The sequence below is a fragment of the Carassius carassius genome, chromosome 41 (assembly GCF_963082965.1).
Source record: "Carassius carassius chromosome 41, fCarCar2.1, whole genome shotgun sequence".
NCBI lineage: Eukaryota > Metazoa > Chordata > Actinopteri > Cypriniformes > Cyprinidae > Carassius > Carassius carassius.
The window spans coordinates 6,958,336-6,972,663 of NC_081795.1; the positions used below are offsets into that span (position 1 = coordinate 6,958,336).

The 14,328-nt window shown below is 35.6% G+C and overlaps 1 protein-coding gene across 1 annotated transcript; it reads right to left on the minus strand.

Moving 5' to 3' along the window:
• Positions 1-423: 423 nt before the first annotated feature.
• Positions 424-13,273, minus strand: postnb (periostin, osteoblast specific factor b). Its single transcript, XM_059534209.1, has 19 exons — positions 13,110-13,273; positions 12,116-12,214; positions 8,886-8,950; positions 8,547-8,704; positions 8,294-8,458; positions 8,071-8,217; positions 7,845-7,986; positions 5,922-6,134; positions 5,547-5,681; positions 4,572-4,720; positions 3,810-3,946; positions 3,596-3,726; positions 3,325-3,455; positions 2,528-2,630; positions 2,366-2,433; positions 2,071-2,116; positions 1,944-1,958; positions 1,771-1,854; positions 424-1,293 (listed from the first exon to the last, which is right to left on the minus strand). Exons 1-19 carry the CDS (start codon positions 13,226-13,228, stop codon positions 1,271-1,273), a joined length of 2,130 nt encoding a protein of 709 aa, XP_059390192.1. The 5' UTR covers positions 13,229-13,273; the 3' UTR covers positions 424-1,270.
• Positions 13,274-14,328: the final 1,055 nt, after the last annotated feature.

Here is a 14,328-nt window from a genome sequence, read left to right on the forward strand (position 1 = left end):
ATGAATCAAGTAATTTCAGATTTATAAATCTTGGATGTATGGACTTGAAGTAGCCTACTTGAAAACCTATGCAAAATGAAACTGGCTAAAACATAAACAAAAATATGGACTTCTATTGTACCCATTGTGCTAAAATATGAATCATTATACTGGAAAAGGTATATTTGAAAAAGTCAAGATCTCCTGATAACATAATCCCAATATTATTATGATAACCAGGGCTTTTACAGAATATTAGCCTGCATCTTACATTTGTGAGATATTTTTTTTTTTACCTTAGTAACTATTAGCTTACAAGTCATAGTACTTGGCAAAAATAGTGTTTCAATACTTATAAGGTATAATCATAAAACTGTTGTAAAATGTTAACATTCAAAATCTTTTTATTTAAAAATAAAAAATGAAATAATGACTGACACACAATTCCATGTCTAAAAGTTGAGTTTATTATGGAAATTGAAAAGTAAAAGCAAAAGATCCAAAACCCGTTTATGTTGAAATAAATTTGGACTGGAAACATAAAAATTCAGTTTTGAGAAAAAGCTTTGAGTTTTCAAAGAATGCAATGTTCAGCACATTTGTGCACAGTTAATGCAAAATGGACACACAATTGCAGACACACACAAAAGACTAGAGAAAAACAATCCTCTATCCCAGCAGAAAAAAAAAAACTAAACATGAAAATGATTTGAGATTCTATAACAAAACTATGCAACATAATTTCTATCTTTATTTTAGATTTTACACCATCTAATTATGAGCACCATAAAATCATTGTCCATGCAACGGTAAACTGTACCCCAGAAAAATAAATTCATGTTACTGGTTTAAGGCAACAGTTCCCTACACCAGGCATTTCATATGAACACTTCCTTTTTTTGTTTGTATGCCTGTGCCGTGTACCGGTACTCCACATGTTTCTGAATCATTGTAACACAAAATAATCTGATTTTGTGTGTCACGTCACATACAGTATGATCACTTATTTATGAAACTGTGATTTTTCAAACCACACTTTAGAAGAGAGCTTAAAATATTTGCATACACATATGGAGAATTTCATATCCCTGTTTGGACCAAATGTACTTGAACAAACTCATCTATTATCTCTGGGGCAACAGGAATGATCAGTAACGAGATTGTTTGTTTTTTTGTCTTAAACTCAACTCCAACCTGGTAGGTTCTGGACCACTGCGCACGTAAATGAAGGACGTATCTGCTATACTCTTCAGCACTTGTTTTCTACGTGCTCACTGTGGCTGGTCTTGATCTAGGTTCTCCTGTGGTGTACTCCTAAAAAATAAGAAAAGAGCGGTCACCGCATGTTTTCGCACTTGTATTGTTTGTTCAATCTATGTGCATGTATTATAAAATATAAAAATATTTCAAAAAGTGTCAAACTGGTGTTAACCGACAGGGTCACATGTTTTGACACTCTTTTTAGCATAATTTGCCACTTTTTTTTTTTTTTTTTTTGCATAAGTAACTTCTGAAATTTTATTAGTCAACTAAATGCTGGTTGTGGTGAAAACTGATATTTTGTTTGTAAAAAAAAAAAAATGTTGTGAATCATTTTCAATACAATAAAATGTCAATAAAATGTACTTTTCCCATTTGTGTAAAATGTAATTTTAATGTGTTAAAATTATTTAACACATTATTAACATGATAACATCTCATATATATACACACACACACACACACACACACACACACACAAAAGATATAGACACAAAGCTTTATATCATGGGTGTGTTAGACGATGTATACCTTCAATGACTCTGGTAACCTTTGTAATTCTCGGATCGCCCTCAATAACCCGTGTCACCTTGGTGATTGTGGGCTCTCCCTGAACTGCAGATATAAGAAACACATTACTCATGAAACAAAAAATCTATAATCTAGCCCTCTCATTAGTAATGAGTGTCACTGGTGTCAGTTACCTGTGATGACTCTTTCTAAAAGGAAAAAAGTAATCATAATCAGGTCAGATTGAAATAAAATAAAACAGAATTTTTGAGAAAACAGAAACTGATTGCATTTACATGAAAACAAATATTATATACATACTCCTAAATGTAAGAGGGATCTCCTGATATCTGTATCCAGAGACAAACTAAAAAGGAAAGAAAATACATGTATATATCCAGTCTGTTTCAATTTTAAAGCATGTCAATAAAATTACATAAAAAAAATATATTTTGATTAAATAGAAATCTGCTCTGTGAGATTGAGTCTGAATTTGGTTGCACATAATCAAGTAAAGCCCAGACCTTCAGGGCAACCGCTTCCCCAAAATGGGCCTTTATGTGAACTACTTCATGCTTATGACATGGTTTTGAAGGAGCATGTTGCAATTCAATACCTTAATATGGATGTGTCGGATGATCCTTCTCAGGAGTGAAAGGAGGTCCTGGCTCCCAACTGGTATATCTTTAAAACAGAACACAGTTCTTAAACATGGATTTGATTTAAAAAAAAAAAAAAAAACACTGCAAAAGTAGAGGCATAATTTCATTATCCTCACCCTCAGGGTACAGAAGAGTTCTGACAAAGTGAATAACTCCATTTGTGGCCATTAGATCAGAATCAGGAACTTTCACAGTGTTGACCTGCATGCCCTCATTTGCCTAAAAAAAAAAAAAAATTATAACCACCACGGGGGAATTTTATTACCACCACTTTTTTCATATTTTTAATAATCAGAATTATTAATAATTTTATTTAATAATTGTATTTAACTTGTAACTTAATTTAAAAAAATGTAATAATCGTGATCATAAATAAAACATCAAAATGTAAAAATGAGATAATATGGGATCTTGTTATATTTAGGAGTTGTACGTGATCTGAATATTAATTGGTGGGAGCTAATATATTCAGTCATATTAAATAATATACTGACAACTAATTTTGATTATTTAGGTTATTTTACACAGTTTGCAGTATTAACAAAAATGACATTTTATTTCATCAAAGAAACGACAGAAAAAAGAAAAATGTTTTGTGTCACCTTTACCATGTGAAGTTACTGTATATTAAGGTTAAAACACTATTATATGCTTATTTTTAAAACAATTCTTTACCCCTGTAGCACTAAAAACTAAATCAATTCTTTTTAAATTCAATCAAAGATTGAATCAAGATTAGTGGTTTTCTACAAAGTATATTTAGATTTTACTCACAGGAAATACCCACCCTAAAACTTTTTATTACAAAACAGAATCATATAATTGGATGAAGGTTCTTGCATGTGTCCCTATAACAGATGTTATGGCTGAAAATTAATTTCAAGGCTGGGCAGCCAGAGTGCTGGATACTTACATACAACACCTTCAAATTGCTGCCCTGGAGAGTTTTTAGGAGGTTAGTGACTCCAGTCTCCAAGCCTCCACCGATGAAGATGCCATTACTGAAGTGATAGAGCAGGATGGCTCTGAGGGCGTTAACGTCACCTGATCAGAGAGAAGAGACGCTGTCACATCCTGTAGCTTCTGTCTTTCATCTTTAATCTCATTAATCCTGAATAAAACACAGCTAAACAGTAATTCTAGATGTGGTGTGCCTTGAAAATGACATGTATGAAAGCACTCACTCTTCAAAAGAGACAAGTCTCTGTCACTGAGCCCTGCAAAAGCCTCATCTGTGGGAGCAAAGAGTGTGAAATCTCCTTCATTTTTGAGCAGATCAGTCAGATCAGCTGCCTCCATCAGGGACAAAAAGATTCTGGAGCAATGAAATTAAACAGTCAAGACAGGAACAAGAAAGAGATCTTCACTTTGACCGTGTAGACATGTAAATTGTCTTACTTGAAGGCTCCGTTTTTCACCAGAAGATGGTACATGCTGGACTCTGCTGGCATGATCAGGGTCTTCATAAGATGGAGGGCACCGTTGCTTCCCTCTTTGCTTCCACGGATCAAGCAGGCGTTCTCAATGCAGACAGCCTTTGTAGTAAAAAATATTATGAGACAGTTCACTTCCTCTGAGATTACTAATGGAAACTATTCCAGATATTACTTAGCACTTACGCTGTCAATAAATGTCAAGTGTAAGTAAAGGCCAAAGAATAAGAATTTGTACACCTGTCATTTCAGTTATATGAATCTGTATCGAATGTTCCCATTAAATACATTTGAAACATATCATAAATATGTGTTAAAATATCATGTTTAAAAAGGGTAAAAGGGTAACATTTCAGATAAACATGACAAAAATAGTGGGCAAGAACAGAAACAGACATAAAAATATTTTTTTCATAACTTTTATAAAGTTTTATAAACTTTTGGTGAAACCTTTAAATGTAGTTTTATTGTAGTATATTGGAAAAACTACCATATTCTATTTTTTATGTATTTTATACAATATATTTTAAATAATAAAGGACAAATACTTAAAATACATTTATATAAATAACATTAATAAACATTTAATATAATAAATATAATATTATATATATATATATATATATATATATATACATATATATATATATATATATAATTATTATATAATTATGATTTTACAAATCATAAGCAAATCAAGATAAAGAACATATAAAACAACACTTACTGTGCGGTAGATGAAGACTCTGAGAAATTTCCCTGCGAGTGTTTCCAGACGCTGACCATTGTACAGCTCACTCAGCACAATCTTATTCTTCAGGATGTGGTTTTCCAAAATGACCTTCAGGATGCTCTGGTCCATGGACATCACCTCATCTAAATTGTAGAAGATAAATTATTTGCAACTGAGGTTTACCAACATGGCACATTTTTTTTAAATAATATTAAAAATTGCATTTGTATAACCAATAACATGACACAATTCGACTGATTTAGTAGATTAGAAAGACCAAGGAACCTCTTACATATTAAAACATTCATATAACCAAAGTGGCCGTAGAAACATTATGTTTCAAACTGCAACATGTAAAAACTTGGCCGGCCTTTCGGGGAGAGCAGTTTGTGGAATGTGCATTACAAGACAAGACTTTCAGTTATTGTAACCCCAGGCACTGTCACTTTTCCCCCGTGCATCCTAATAAAAGGAACAATTTACCCTGTAAATATAATGTGATGAATGTGTTCACCTGTCATTAGCCACAAATGAGCTACAAACATGTGATGATGAGGTGAAAGATCTAGCTTAGCCTTCTGTGAGGTCTAAAACCTTCTCTCTGGTAGGTGGGATAAAAGAAGCTTTCGTCTTCTCTTTCTTTCACCATCTTTGCAGTGCTGGAAGCCCGATGAGGCCTATAGTCAGCAAGCTGTCATTTTCCATGCACATGCACTGAATGAATCATCTGTTTTTACACCTGCTATCCCATGAGGAATCTAAGTTATAGTTATGGAACCGCAGAGGTTAACAGAGGCAAAACATATCAGCAATTGAAAGAACACCAGTCTTGCTAAGGTAGAATTAAAACAGACAATGAAAGAAAAGACACCAGCAGCTGTGTTACGGTAAGGAGACTATAAAAGTTAGTTTAAGGAGAAGGAGAATAATGAGAGAGCGATTGACATGTTTTCAGAAATGTTTGCTCACCGTTGAAGGCTGAGTTAAGTGGGGCCAGGAGTGTGTACTCAGCCTGGGGTCGCATAGCTGCAGACAAGCCCAGCTCTATCAACATGTCGCCGAAGGTGCCCTGAGATTGTCCAACCAACTCCATAACATGTTTAGCTTAGAAGAAAAAAATTAAATCTTTAAAAAGCATATTAAAATGCTTTCTGAAGTATTACGTGACACTGAAGCCTGGATTAATGATGCTGAAAATATAACTTTGGTAACACAGGAATAAACTGCATTTTCAAAAAATATTTAAACAGGAAACATTTATTTACTCACTTTTTTTTTGGGGGGGGGGGGGGGGGGGGGTAAAACTGTAATCACTAGTAAATGAAACTGAGAGATTAAGCTAACCAGAGTCAGGCATGAGGACTTGATCGATGAGGTGGATGACTCCATTGGTGGTGACAATGTCCTTCTTGAGTACCATCTTGATGCCGTTGACTGTGAGACTATCTCCATCGCAGCCAATCTCAATATTGCTGCCCTCCAGGGTCTCATAAGACGTGCCGGCCATGATGGCCTCAGAGCACTGAACAGAGTTCAACAGATGGTAGTTGAAGAGAGCTGGAAGAGAAGAAACATTAGTCTCTGTCATCCAAGCACATCTCTTATTCCCTCTTGAGATATGAAGAAATCATGGAAAAAAATTTTTTTTGATGTCACATCATATCAGGTAAAAAAAGACAAATGGGAATAAGTCTGTTTGAAAATGCATCATGCAAACATGCTAAATGACAAATTTGCACTGATTTAACAGGGTATTTGCTTCACATTAATTTGCATTAAATCACTTGGCAAGCAGAGTTCCAGTTTAGGCAGTGCATGTTAAAAAAAAAAATCCTTGCTGTTTGCAGTTCTCATTCTTTTTCTTTTGATTGGATACAAATCTGTGAAGTGTTATACTGTATGTGTCATGAAATTCCTAATTTGTTTTCATGGAAGAGAATGAAAATTTGAAATGCCTATATCTGCTAATTCAGATGTACACTAGCATATCGATACAGTAGCTTCAAAGCTAATAGACATGCACCTAAAGCCACAGAACTACTATTTAAATTTTATGACCTTTAAAATGTGTCTTTAAAATTATATGGTTTTATATATATAGATTGTAGACAGCATGTAAATCACAGCATCTCCTGTTCGTTTCCAAAGGGAACCATAAGGGGTCCTTGGGAGCCTTTGGGTCCTCTCTGAGTGAGTCTCTCAGCAGCTTCAAGCCATTTGACAGCAAATGGACCATTCTGATCTCACGTCAAAAATCTGGCTAGGGACTAATAAGAGGGCAGAGATCACATTGCCTCCAGTTTTCACTGGATTGTAAAGCTAACAGCTGATTCCTGTCTATATGTTTTTGACAAGACGAGGACGATGCTCTTTTCAGAAATCTCCTTTGGCCTCACAGAGAACATATTTCTTTAACAGTTATATGTATTCTGCATCACTCTGGAAAACACAAACTACTGGAGTCAAATGTGTTTAAGCTGGCTGTTGTCTCACCATATTGGTTTTTTTTGTGTGAATTTGATGGTATTATATGCTGTCAATAGTTAATTGTATCAGGCATCAGTATCTAGGTTAAGCTTAGAGTTTTCCTTTTACATTTCCCTGGCATCTCTCAATGAAATTTAGTAGCAGATCAAATATCTTTCCGCTTGGCACAACAGATGGCCATAATATACGTTTTATTTTAGTTTTCACTCAAGAATTAAATATAACCCTTAGCGTATTTTAGAAAAGCCTTATATTCATGAGAGTGGGCATTACGTAATTCTTTTACATGAACATTGGGAAAGCTAATGTTTCCGAACTCCAAAGCAAACATCAGCCACAGTATTTTGAAAATACAGTAAGACGTACCAATAAACTTTAGTTCTGCTGCCAAAAACCATCGGATTTGATGTCATCTCCAAGGAGCTCAACCCTTGGAGCTATAACCCTGTCTAAATCTCAAAGTAATCCCATAAGTGTGGCTTTGGCACTGTTTGCCAGCTGTCTGAGAATTCCAGGTCTACAGCGCAGGGTGCTGCGGGCCCATCTGGTTTGAAAGGGGGTGAAATAACACTCGGCCTCACTCAGTCGACTCAGATCAACAAATGTGCCATGAGGGAACCACGAGTCCCTTGATTTCCTGCACCTTTGTATCATTAAATAAGAATAAAGCCTTTCTTTGTGCCAAGTCTACCATCAGTTTGGGACTTAATGTTTCCCTTCGGCAACTTAAAGCACTCTGTTTGAGAATAGTGCATGGGGCTTTTCGTCTTAGTGGTTTACCTTGGAGGGAATTCTTGTCTTCCATAAGCCTGTCCAGAACCTCTCTATCCAGCTTGTCAAAAGCATCATTGGTTGGGGCGAACAGGGTGAACTGTCCCGGTTGACCAAGCTTCTCAATCAAACCAGATGCTATAGCCACAGTCTGGAAGAGAAATGGAGTATAAAAAACGTATGTCAATACGTTCGGTTCATGGACTACATGGTTCAAAGTTTCCTTAAAACTTACACTCAAAGTACTCAGGTCATCATCCACTTCAATCACATCCTGAATGGTGTTGCCAGCGGCCGTGATGACACGGTCAATGACGTGGACCACTCCGTTGGTTGCCACCTGGTTGCCGTGAATGATCCTGGCACAGTTCACTGTGACAACCTGAACAATAACCATGTGTAAAATATGTTCCTCATGGAGACACAAGTAAGCTCCATTTCTCAAAAAATCAACTTACCCCATTGGAGTAATGATTGATGAGCAGGTTCAAGTCATTGTACATGGAGGTGGCGGTCATTCCGTTCTTGAGGTCTTTGGTAAGGAGACGTTTGTTGACCATGTGGTAGTGCAGAGCATTGTACAGCTCAATATTAACATTGCTCACCAGGGCATTCCTTATCTCCTATAGGATAAAGAGTAAACCAATGCAGTCAAGGAGTTACTCAATTTTCATGCATGTGCTGGAGTGGAAAGAAGGAATGAGATTTTACCGGAACGAGAAGTTCCCAAGCATCATTACTGGGGGCGAAGAAAGTGTATGACCCAGGGCCTTCAATCTCCTCCTGTAGCTTGGATAGAGCAGAGTAGTCCTGGGTTGTTGTGGCTTTGACCAGGCCGAGGGTGCCATAAACGTTGTCAATGGGAGCAACTGCAAGAAAATGAAACACAGATTAACTGCACGATTAGCTCCAAGAGTGCAGCATTAGAACTCTCCGTCCAACACTAGGTTGCAATCATATTTAGCTTACTAATCATTGTGAATTTGTATTTTATTAACAACATAACCAGATGTAATGATTTTCCAATGTCTGACCAACCAACCAACCAACCTGCAGGACAGCCACGCATGCCTTCCAGCTTCATGTAACCTGGGCAACACTCATACAACACGGTCCTGGACAAAAAGGGAAGTTATAAAACCAGAAGAACATGCGTTAAGCAAGTATTGAATCTAAGACATATGGCACCACTTTGAAAAAATACAATACCAGTAGTGTACAGGTTCAAATTCATTTTTTCCCCCTGGATGCCATTCACTAGTCGTTTCAAGCTATCCTGGTTTTAATGATAACACAGTTCTAGGTCCTGGATAGACAGTCTGTCCATATGGTAACCATTAACTGTCTTTGTACATAAACATGCTATGTGGTCCCAAGGATTGTGTATTATTCCACTACCATTATGTTGTCACAGCATTGCATTAATACGTTAAGTGCCCTGAAGCTAAGCGCTGAGACCAACTTGGTGGTTTGGTAAGGCTGATTGGTAGTTTTTGGATCCAGGGTGCCTTTAAAGTAAATTTATAACCCAGTGAAACGTTGGTTTGGAAGTTACAATGTACAATGGAAGGAAATGTTGAATCAGCAGTTTTCCAGTAATGAAGGTCGCATTCTATGGTTTTTCTGTTTTCATTGAAAGCAGCTCTTTAAACCTTCAAACCAAGCTTGTAAACATATTTCCATGACCACACAAATTGGATCACATGGATGCAATGCCGTTTTTATATATAACATTAAAAAGTATATTTAATAAAACATTTATTTCTAAATAAATTATAAAAATATGCATAACCGTCTAAATATAAATCTACATATATGTGACTTTAAATTAAAATAAAATTGTTTTATGAAACATAATGTAAATGAAAGGTTTTTTAAATACCACCAGACATTTTTATGTATCATTATTGCACCATTTATTTATTTTCCATTTCCTATAGTGAGTAATCAGCCAGATGCTAGTTCATATGCATCTTAACAGGCTCTTAATATGAATAATGGGATCAATAAAATTCACCTAAGCTAGTTATACTAAATATACAGCAGCCATATTGTAGAGTTAATAAATAGCTGTTAATGAGAAACAGGTTTTTTATAAGGTCCTCTGAGAAAACCCCACTGGAGAGTTACGATCCCCTGAGAAGTTCTCAAAGTTGCTGATATTGAAAACACTCTAGTTACAGTAGAGATTCACAGATGTACACTAGTCAGGGATTAGTAGGTTACCGCACTTGGAAATCTACACACCAGCAAAACAGTTCCATGTGATGCAAGTTGCTGAATTCCAAGCAGATAAAACTTCCTGCAAATCACCGAATGAGAAATGTCATCCAGCGGAGAGTTCTGTGGAACAGTGGACACTGACAAGTCTCTGAGATTGAGCAATCATGAGACTGTAAGAAACTAATGGGGGATTTCAAAGTTGTCCTCTATGTGATCGCTGGACGGAGGATCCAGATGCAATAGTTTTGGATCATGGCTGGGCTCTGTGTTTTCTATGGAATTGAAGAACAGTAAAAGGGTAGTTGAGGGTTGTCAATGAGGTCAGATCTCACCAGAACATAAGCTTCTAAAGAATTATTCCCAAGAACAGGAGGAAAACAAGACTCCCGTTGACCAGACACTCTGAGGGAATACGGCCACATTAATCATTGGGGAGAAAGTCAGATTTTCCAGTTTCACTGAAGTTCTCCCTGGTGAGTCACCAGTTCAAAGGATCCACAAGATTATGCACATGTTCAAACCATTAAGATGGAGTTAAAAACAGCAGATGGTAGAGATATCTAGCAAAATATATTAAGATAAGCTTTGCAGAACATAAAACCCATGACTTGAATGAAAATGGACACTTGAAAAGGTAGGAATCTTCAATCTTCCCTCATCTGCACTTTGAAAAGCCATCAGTGATATAGTTTTTCATCCCAATCTTAGGGAGAGATCTAAGATATAAGTCATACTCATCTCAATTATGTAAACTAAGCACACTAAACTAGACATTTACAAAGATTACCAGACCCCTATGCAGGGTTGCCAGGTTTTCACAATAAAACCCGCCCAATTGCTACTCAAACCTAGCTCAAAACTATCCCAATTGCATTCTGGGTGGTAAATTACATGTTTGTTTTTTGGTGTTTTCCCTGGTAAAAATTGCATTCCAGGGGGCTAAATATCACATTATTGGGATCGCTTCAATTCACGGACATGAAAAACAACCCATTTCAGCAGTGTTAAAGTATCCCAATTCCACGGGAAAGACCATAGACTTGGCAACACTGCCACTATGTAATGGTCTGCTGAGCGCAAAGAAAATACTCAGAGCAAAACAGTTCCTGGGTTTCCAGTAACCAAAACTGCAAGGGCAGCAGAAATTCTACAGAATATCTCAGGCAAGTCTGGCTTTGCAACTAAGGAAATTCGAAACCACTGGAAGTATCCTCATTGGTTCTATTTGGTCACACGTGAAAGGCCTAGGTAACTCTTTTACATTGCCGTTTCCTCTCTTTTCCAATTATGGAAAAAGTAGTTGAAACCGGAAGTATAACAAACTCTACATGAATCAACGGTTGTGGTTGACCATGCTGGCCTTCAGAAACCACCACATCATTACTGGAGCCTTCACAGTAGGACTTTGTGCTCATCTTACCAAATATTGTTGCTCTAGATTTTGCAATCATTTTTGTTGTTGTTATTTTTACATTTCACACGACACTGAGCTCACAAAGTTTTTCCAAAGAGCTTCCTGAAACACAAAAGAGCTTGCTGACATTTCAACCTTGTAGACAGCTGTGTATTTGCGCCTTAGGACAGAAATTTAAAGAAAGGTGTTTCAACACAAGCCAAGCGCTCCAGGCAAGCTCTACTGCTTTCTTTAATCATTGATGGCATGTCCTGACAATTTCAGTGGGTCTCACCATGTTATACCAATTAAGGTTCTGCAGTTCTCTGGTGGTTTGTAAGACTGATTGCTGTTGTAACACATGGAATTTAGTTAGTAGCAGTGGAGTGGGTCTTTTTCTATTAATCTTTTCTTTGTTTTGGCAGCAATATTAAACTGTAAATCTACTGCTGCTGTCAAATTCTGTACTTTACAAAGTCTTTTGGAAAGGAAGCACTGTAAGTTCAACTATTAAGCTGCATTTGGAGGAAATCATATGTGCATGTAACTTCACACACTCTTAACAGTTGGGACAGTGACCTTTCACCTTTGACCACTGGAGCAGCTGGAACTTTCCAGTAACTGTCAAAGAGAGCCTCCAGAAATCATAAAACATCACACTTACGCTTTCTTTCCACAGATGGCCCCTTGGTACCAATTACGACAAGTGCTGAAGTATTTCTTCTTTGTCCCCATGACTTGCTGGAGAGCACACATATTTGGTCTGCAGAAAGGTAAAGGTAAGACAGGATGAAATGAGTAAAGCAAAGACAGAAGAGTGCAACAGATACACAATATTTTATTTATTTATTTATTTATTTTTGTGATAGCAGCATTGTGCTTTTCTTTAAAACTGGGACAATAACCTTTAGCTTTGATGTAATAAAGGAAAAATTAAGAGAATTAACTTCAATTTACCTATTTCCTTAATAAACATATCATTACATAAATATACCTACAATTAATATATTATTACCATTATTATACCAAAGGTCTTTATATATATATATATATATATATATATATATATATATATATATAATAAATAATAAAGCACACATACACTTGAGTACATTTACAAAAATATTAGAAAATTCTAATAATAAAAATACTATTCCAAATAAAATATAAAAAAAGATGTATAATAAAATAAAAACTAAATGAAAATAATTAAAACTAAGATTATAAAAATTCTTAAAAAATAATAATAATAAAATAAAGGCAGCCTGAATATATACTTTTAAATAAACTGTTGCATTCTTATTGGATTTTCTTTTTTATACTTTCTAAGTCAGAAGTATTATTCAGTATGACAATCAGCTTGATAACATTTTGGCTACACCAAAAAGAAAAAAAATAACAAAAACAACAACAAAAAACTTTAATTTTAGATCAGATACAGTTTCACAGTTTTACAGTTTATTTAAGTTGCAAGAGGACAAAGAAAGTTAAAATAAAAAATAATATGACTAATAATAATAGCTTTAAATATATATATATATATATATATATATATATATATATATATATATATATATATATATATATAAACATTAATGTAAATCATTATAAATTTTCTTATTTTAATATGAATAAATACAATTAATAATATCTCTTACCCTTCTTTCTTTGCTCTAATACGACTGTGGGCAACTATCTTGTCATAAGCTGAGGAGTCTGCCTGGTCAAAGGCAGACAGCACAAAGAGTGCAAAAGCAGCTGCAAAGAGTAGCTTCATCCCTGCTTTCCCCACTGTGAGACTTCAGAGCAAGAAATGGGCTCCAGCTGAGGGGGAGAGGGCTTTTATAGCTCAGCTCTCAGCAGCAGGAGAGACTGGCAAACCATCAGTGCACCAATCTTTCCTGTTCACCAGTGCGTCTCTATGATCTCACCCCCTAACACTGAATAAGCAATACACAAAGAGTGGATGATTAATTCAACAATGAGCTGAGGTGTGAGGTTGAAATTTTGCAGAATTCCTAATGAATGAATAGCAATATACACGGGGAGCTATAGTCCATATTAGGATTGGTGTAGAGCTTGGTTATTCTTTACTGGTGATATTTCATATTTAAGAAAACCTGAATCTATGCAACATACGTACACTATTACACAATGATTTCATAATTGACAAAAGAAAAAAAATCTAAAATCCTTCTGTTTTGCGTTTTCCTCATTTGAGTTCACATTTGTTTTATTACAAAACACATTATCAGAATATATTTGAGTGAAAAGTTAAAAAGAAATTTCAGAATGTCTTTGGCAAATAACAGCAGAACTCAAATGTGTAAAACTTGACAATGTTATGTATAGCCAACATTTGACAATGAACCAAACGTTTTTAAGCAAGAACCTGTCTGTATAAAGTGTCTGTACAAAGTTGTTCACATGCTCAGGATCAAAATGTGTAATCTACATATAAAGCAAAATCTCTAGATTCATGTCTCTGTGCTTGGCTCACTCTTGTGGCCAGATGTAAACATAATTATGAAAAGATGGTGGTATCTATGAGAACCTTTTGAACCATTTGGATTGGTGGCTCCATCTTGTGGAAACCTTTAACAACAACAACAACAAAAAATAATATAAATATTAATTGGCATATTAGCTTTTTTTTTTATGGCATCCAATGCCCACCCCAAAGTGCACTTTCTTGATCCTGGTCTTTTAGAAGAAAACAGAGAATGTAAATATTACTTACAGTTGTAAGACATAAAGGTGCAGTGAACATAAATAATGACTTTTCAAACAAGTTCTTCCAAACACTCACCCCATCTGCCACTGGTCGCCAAACATAATGGCATTTAAGAGCCTTTTTTTCTGATCTGCTAACAATCA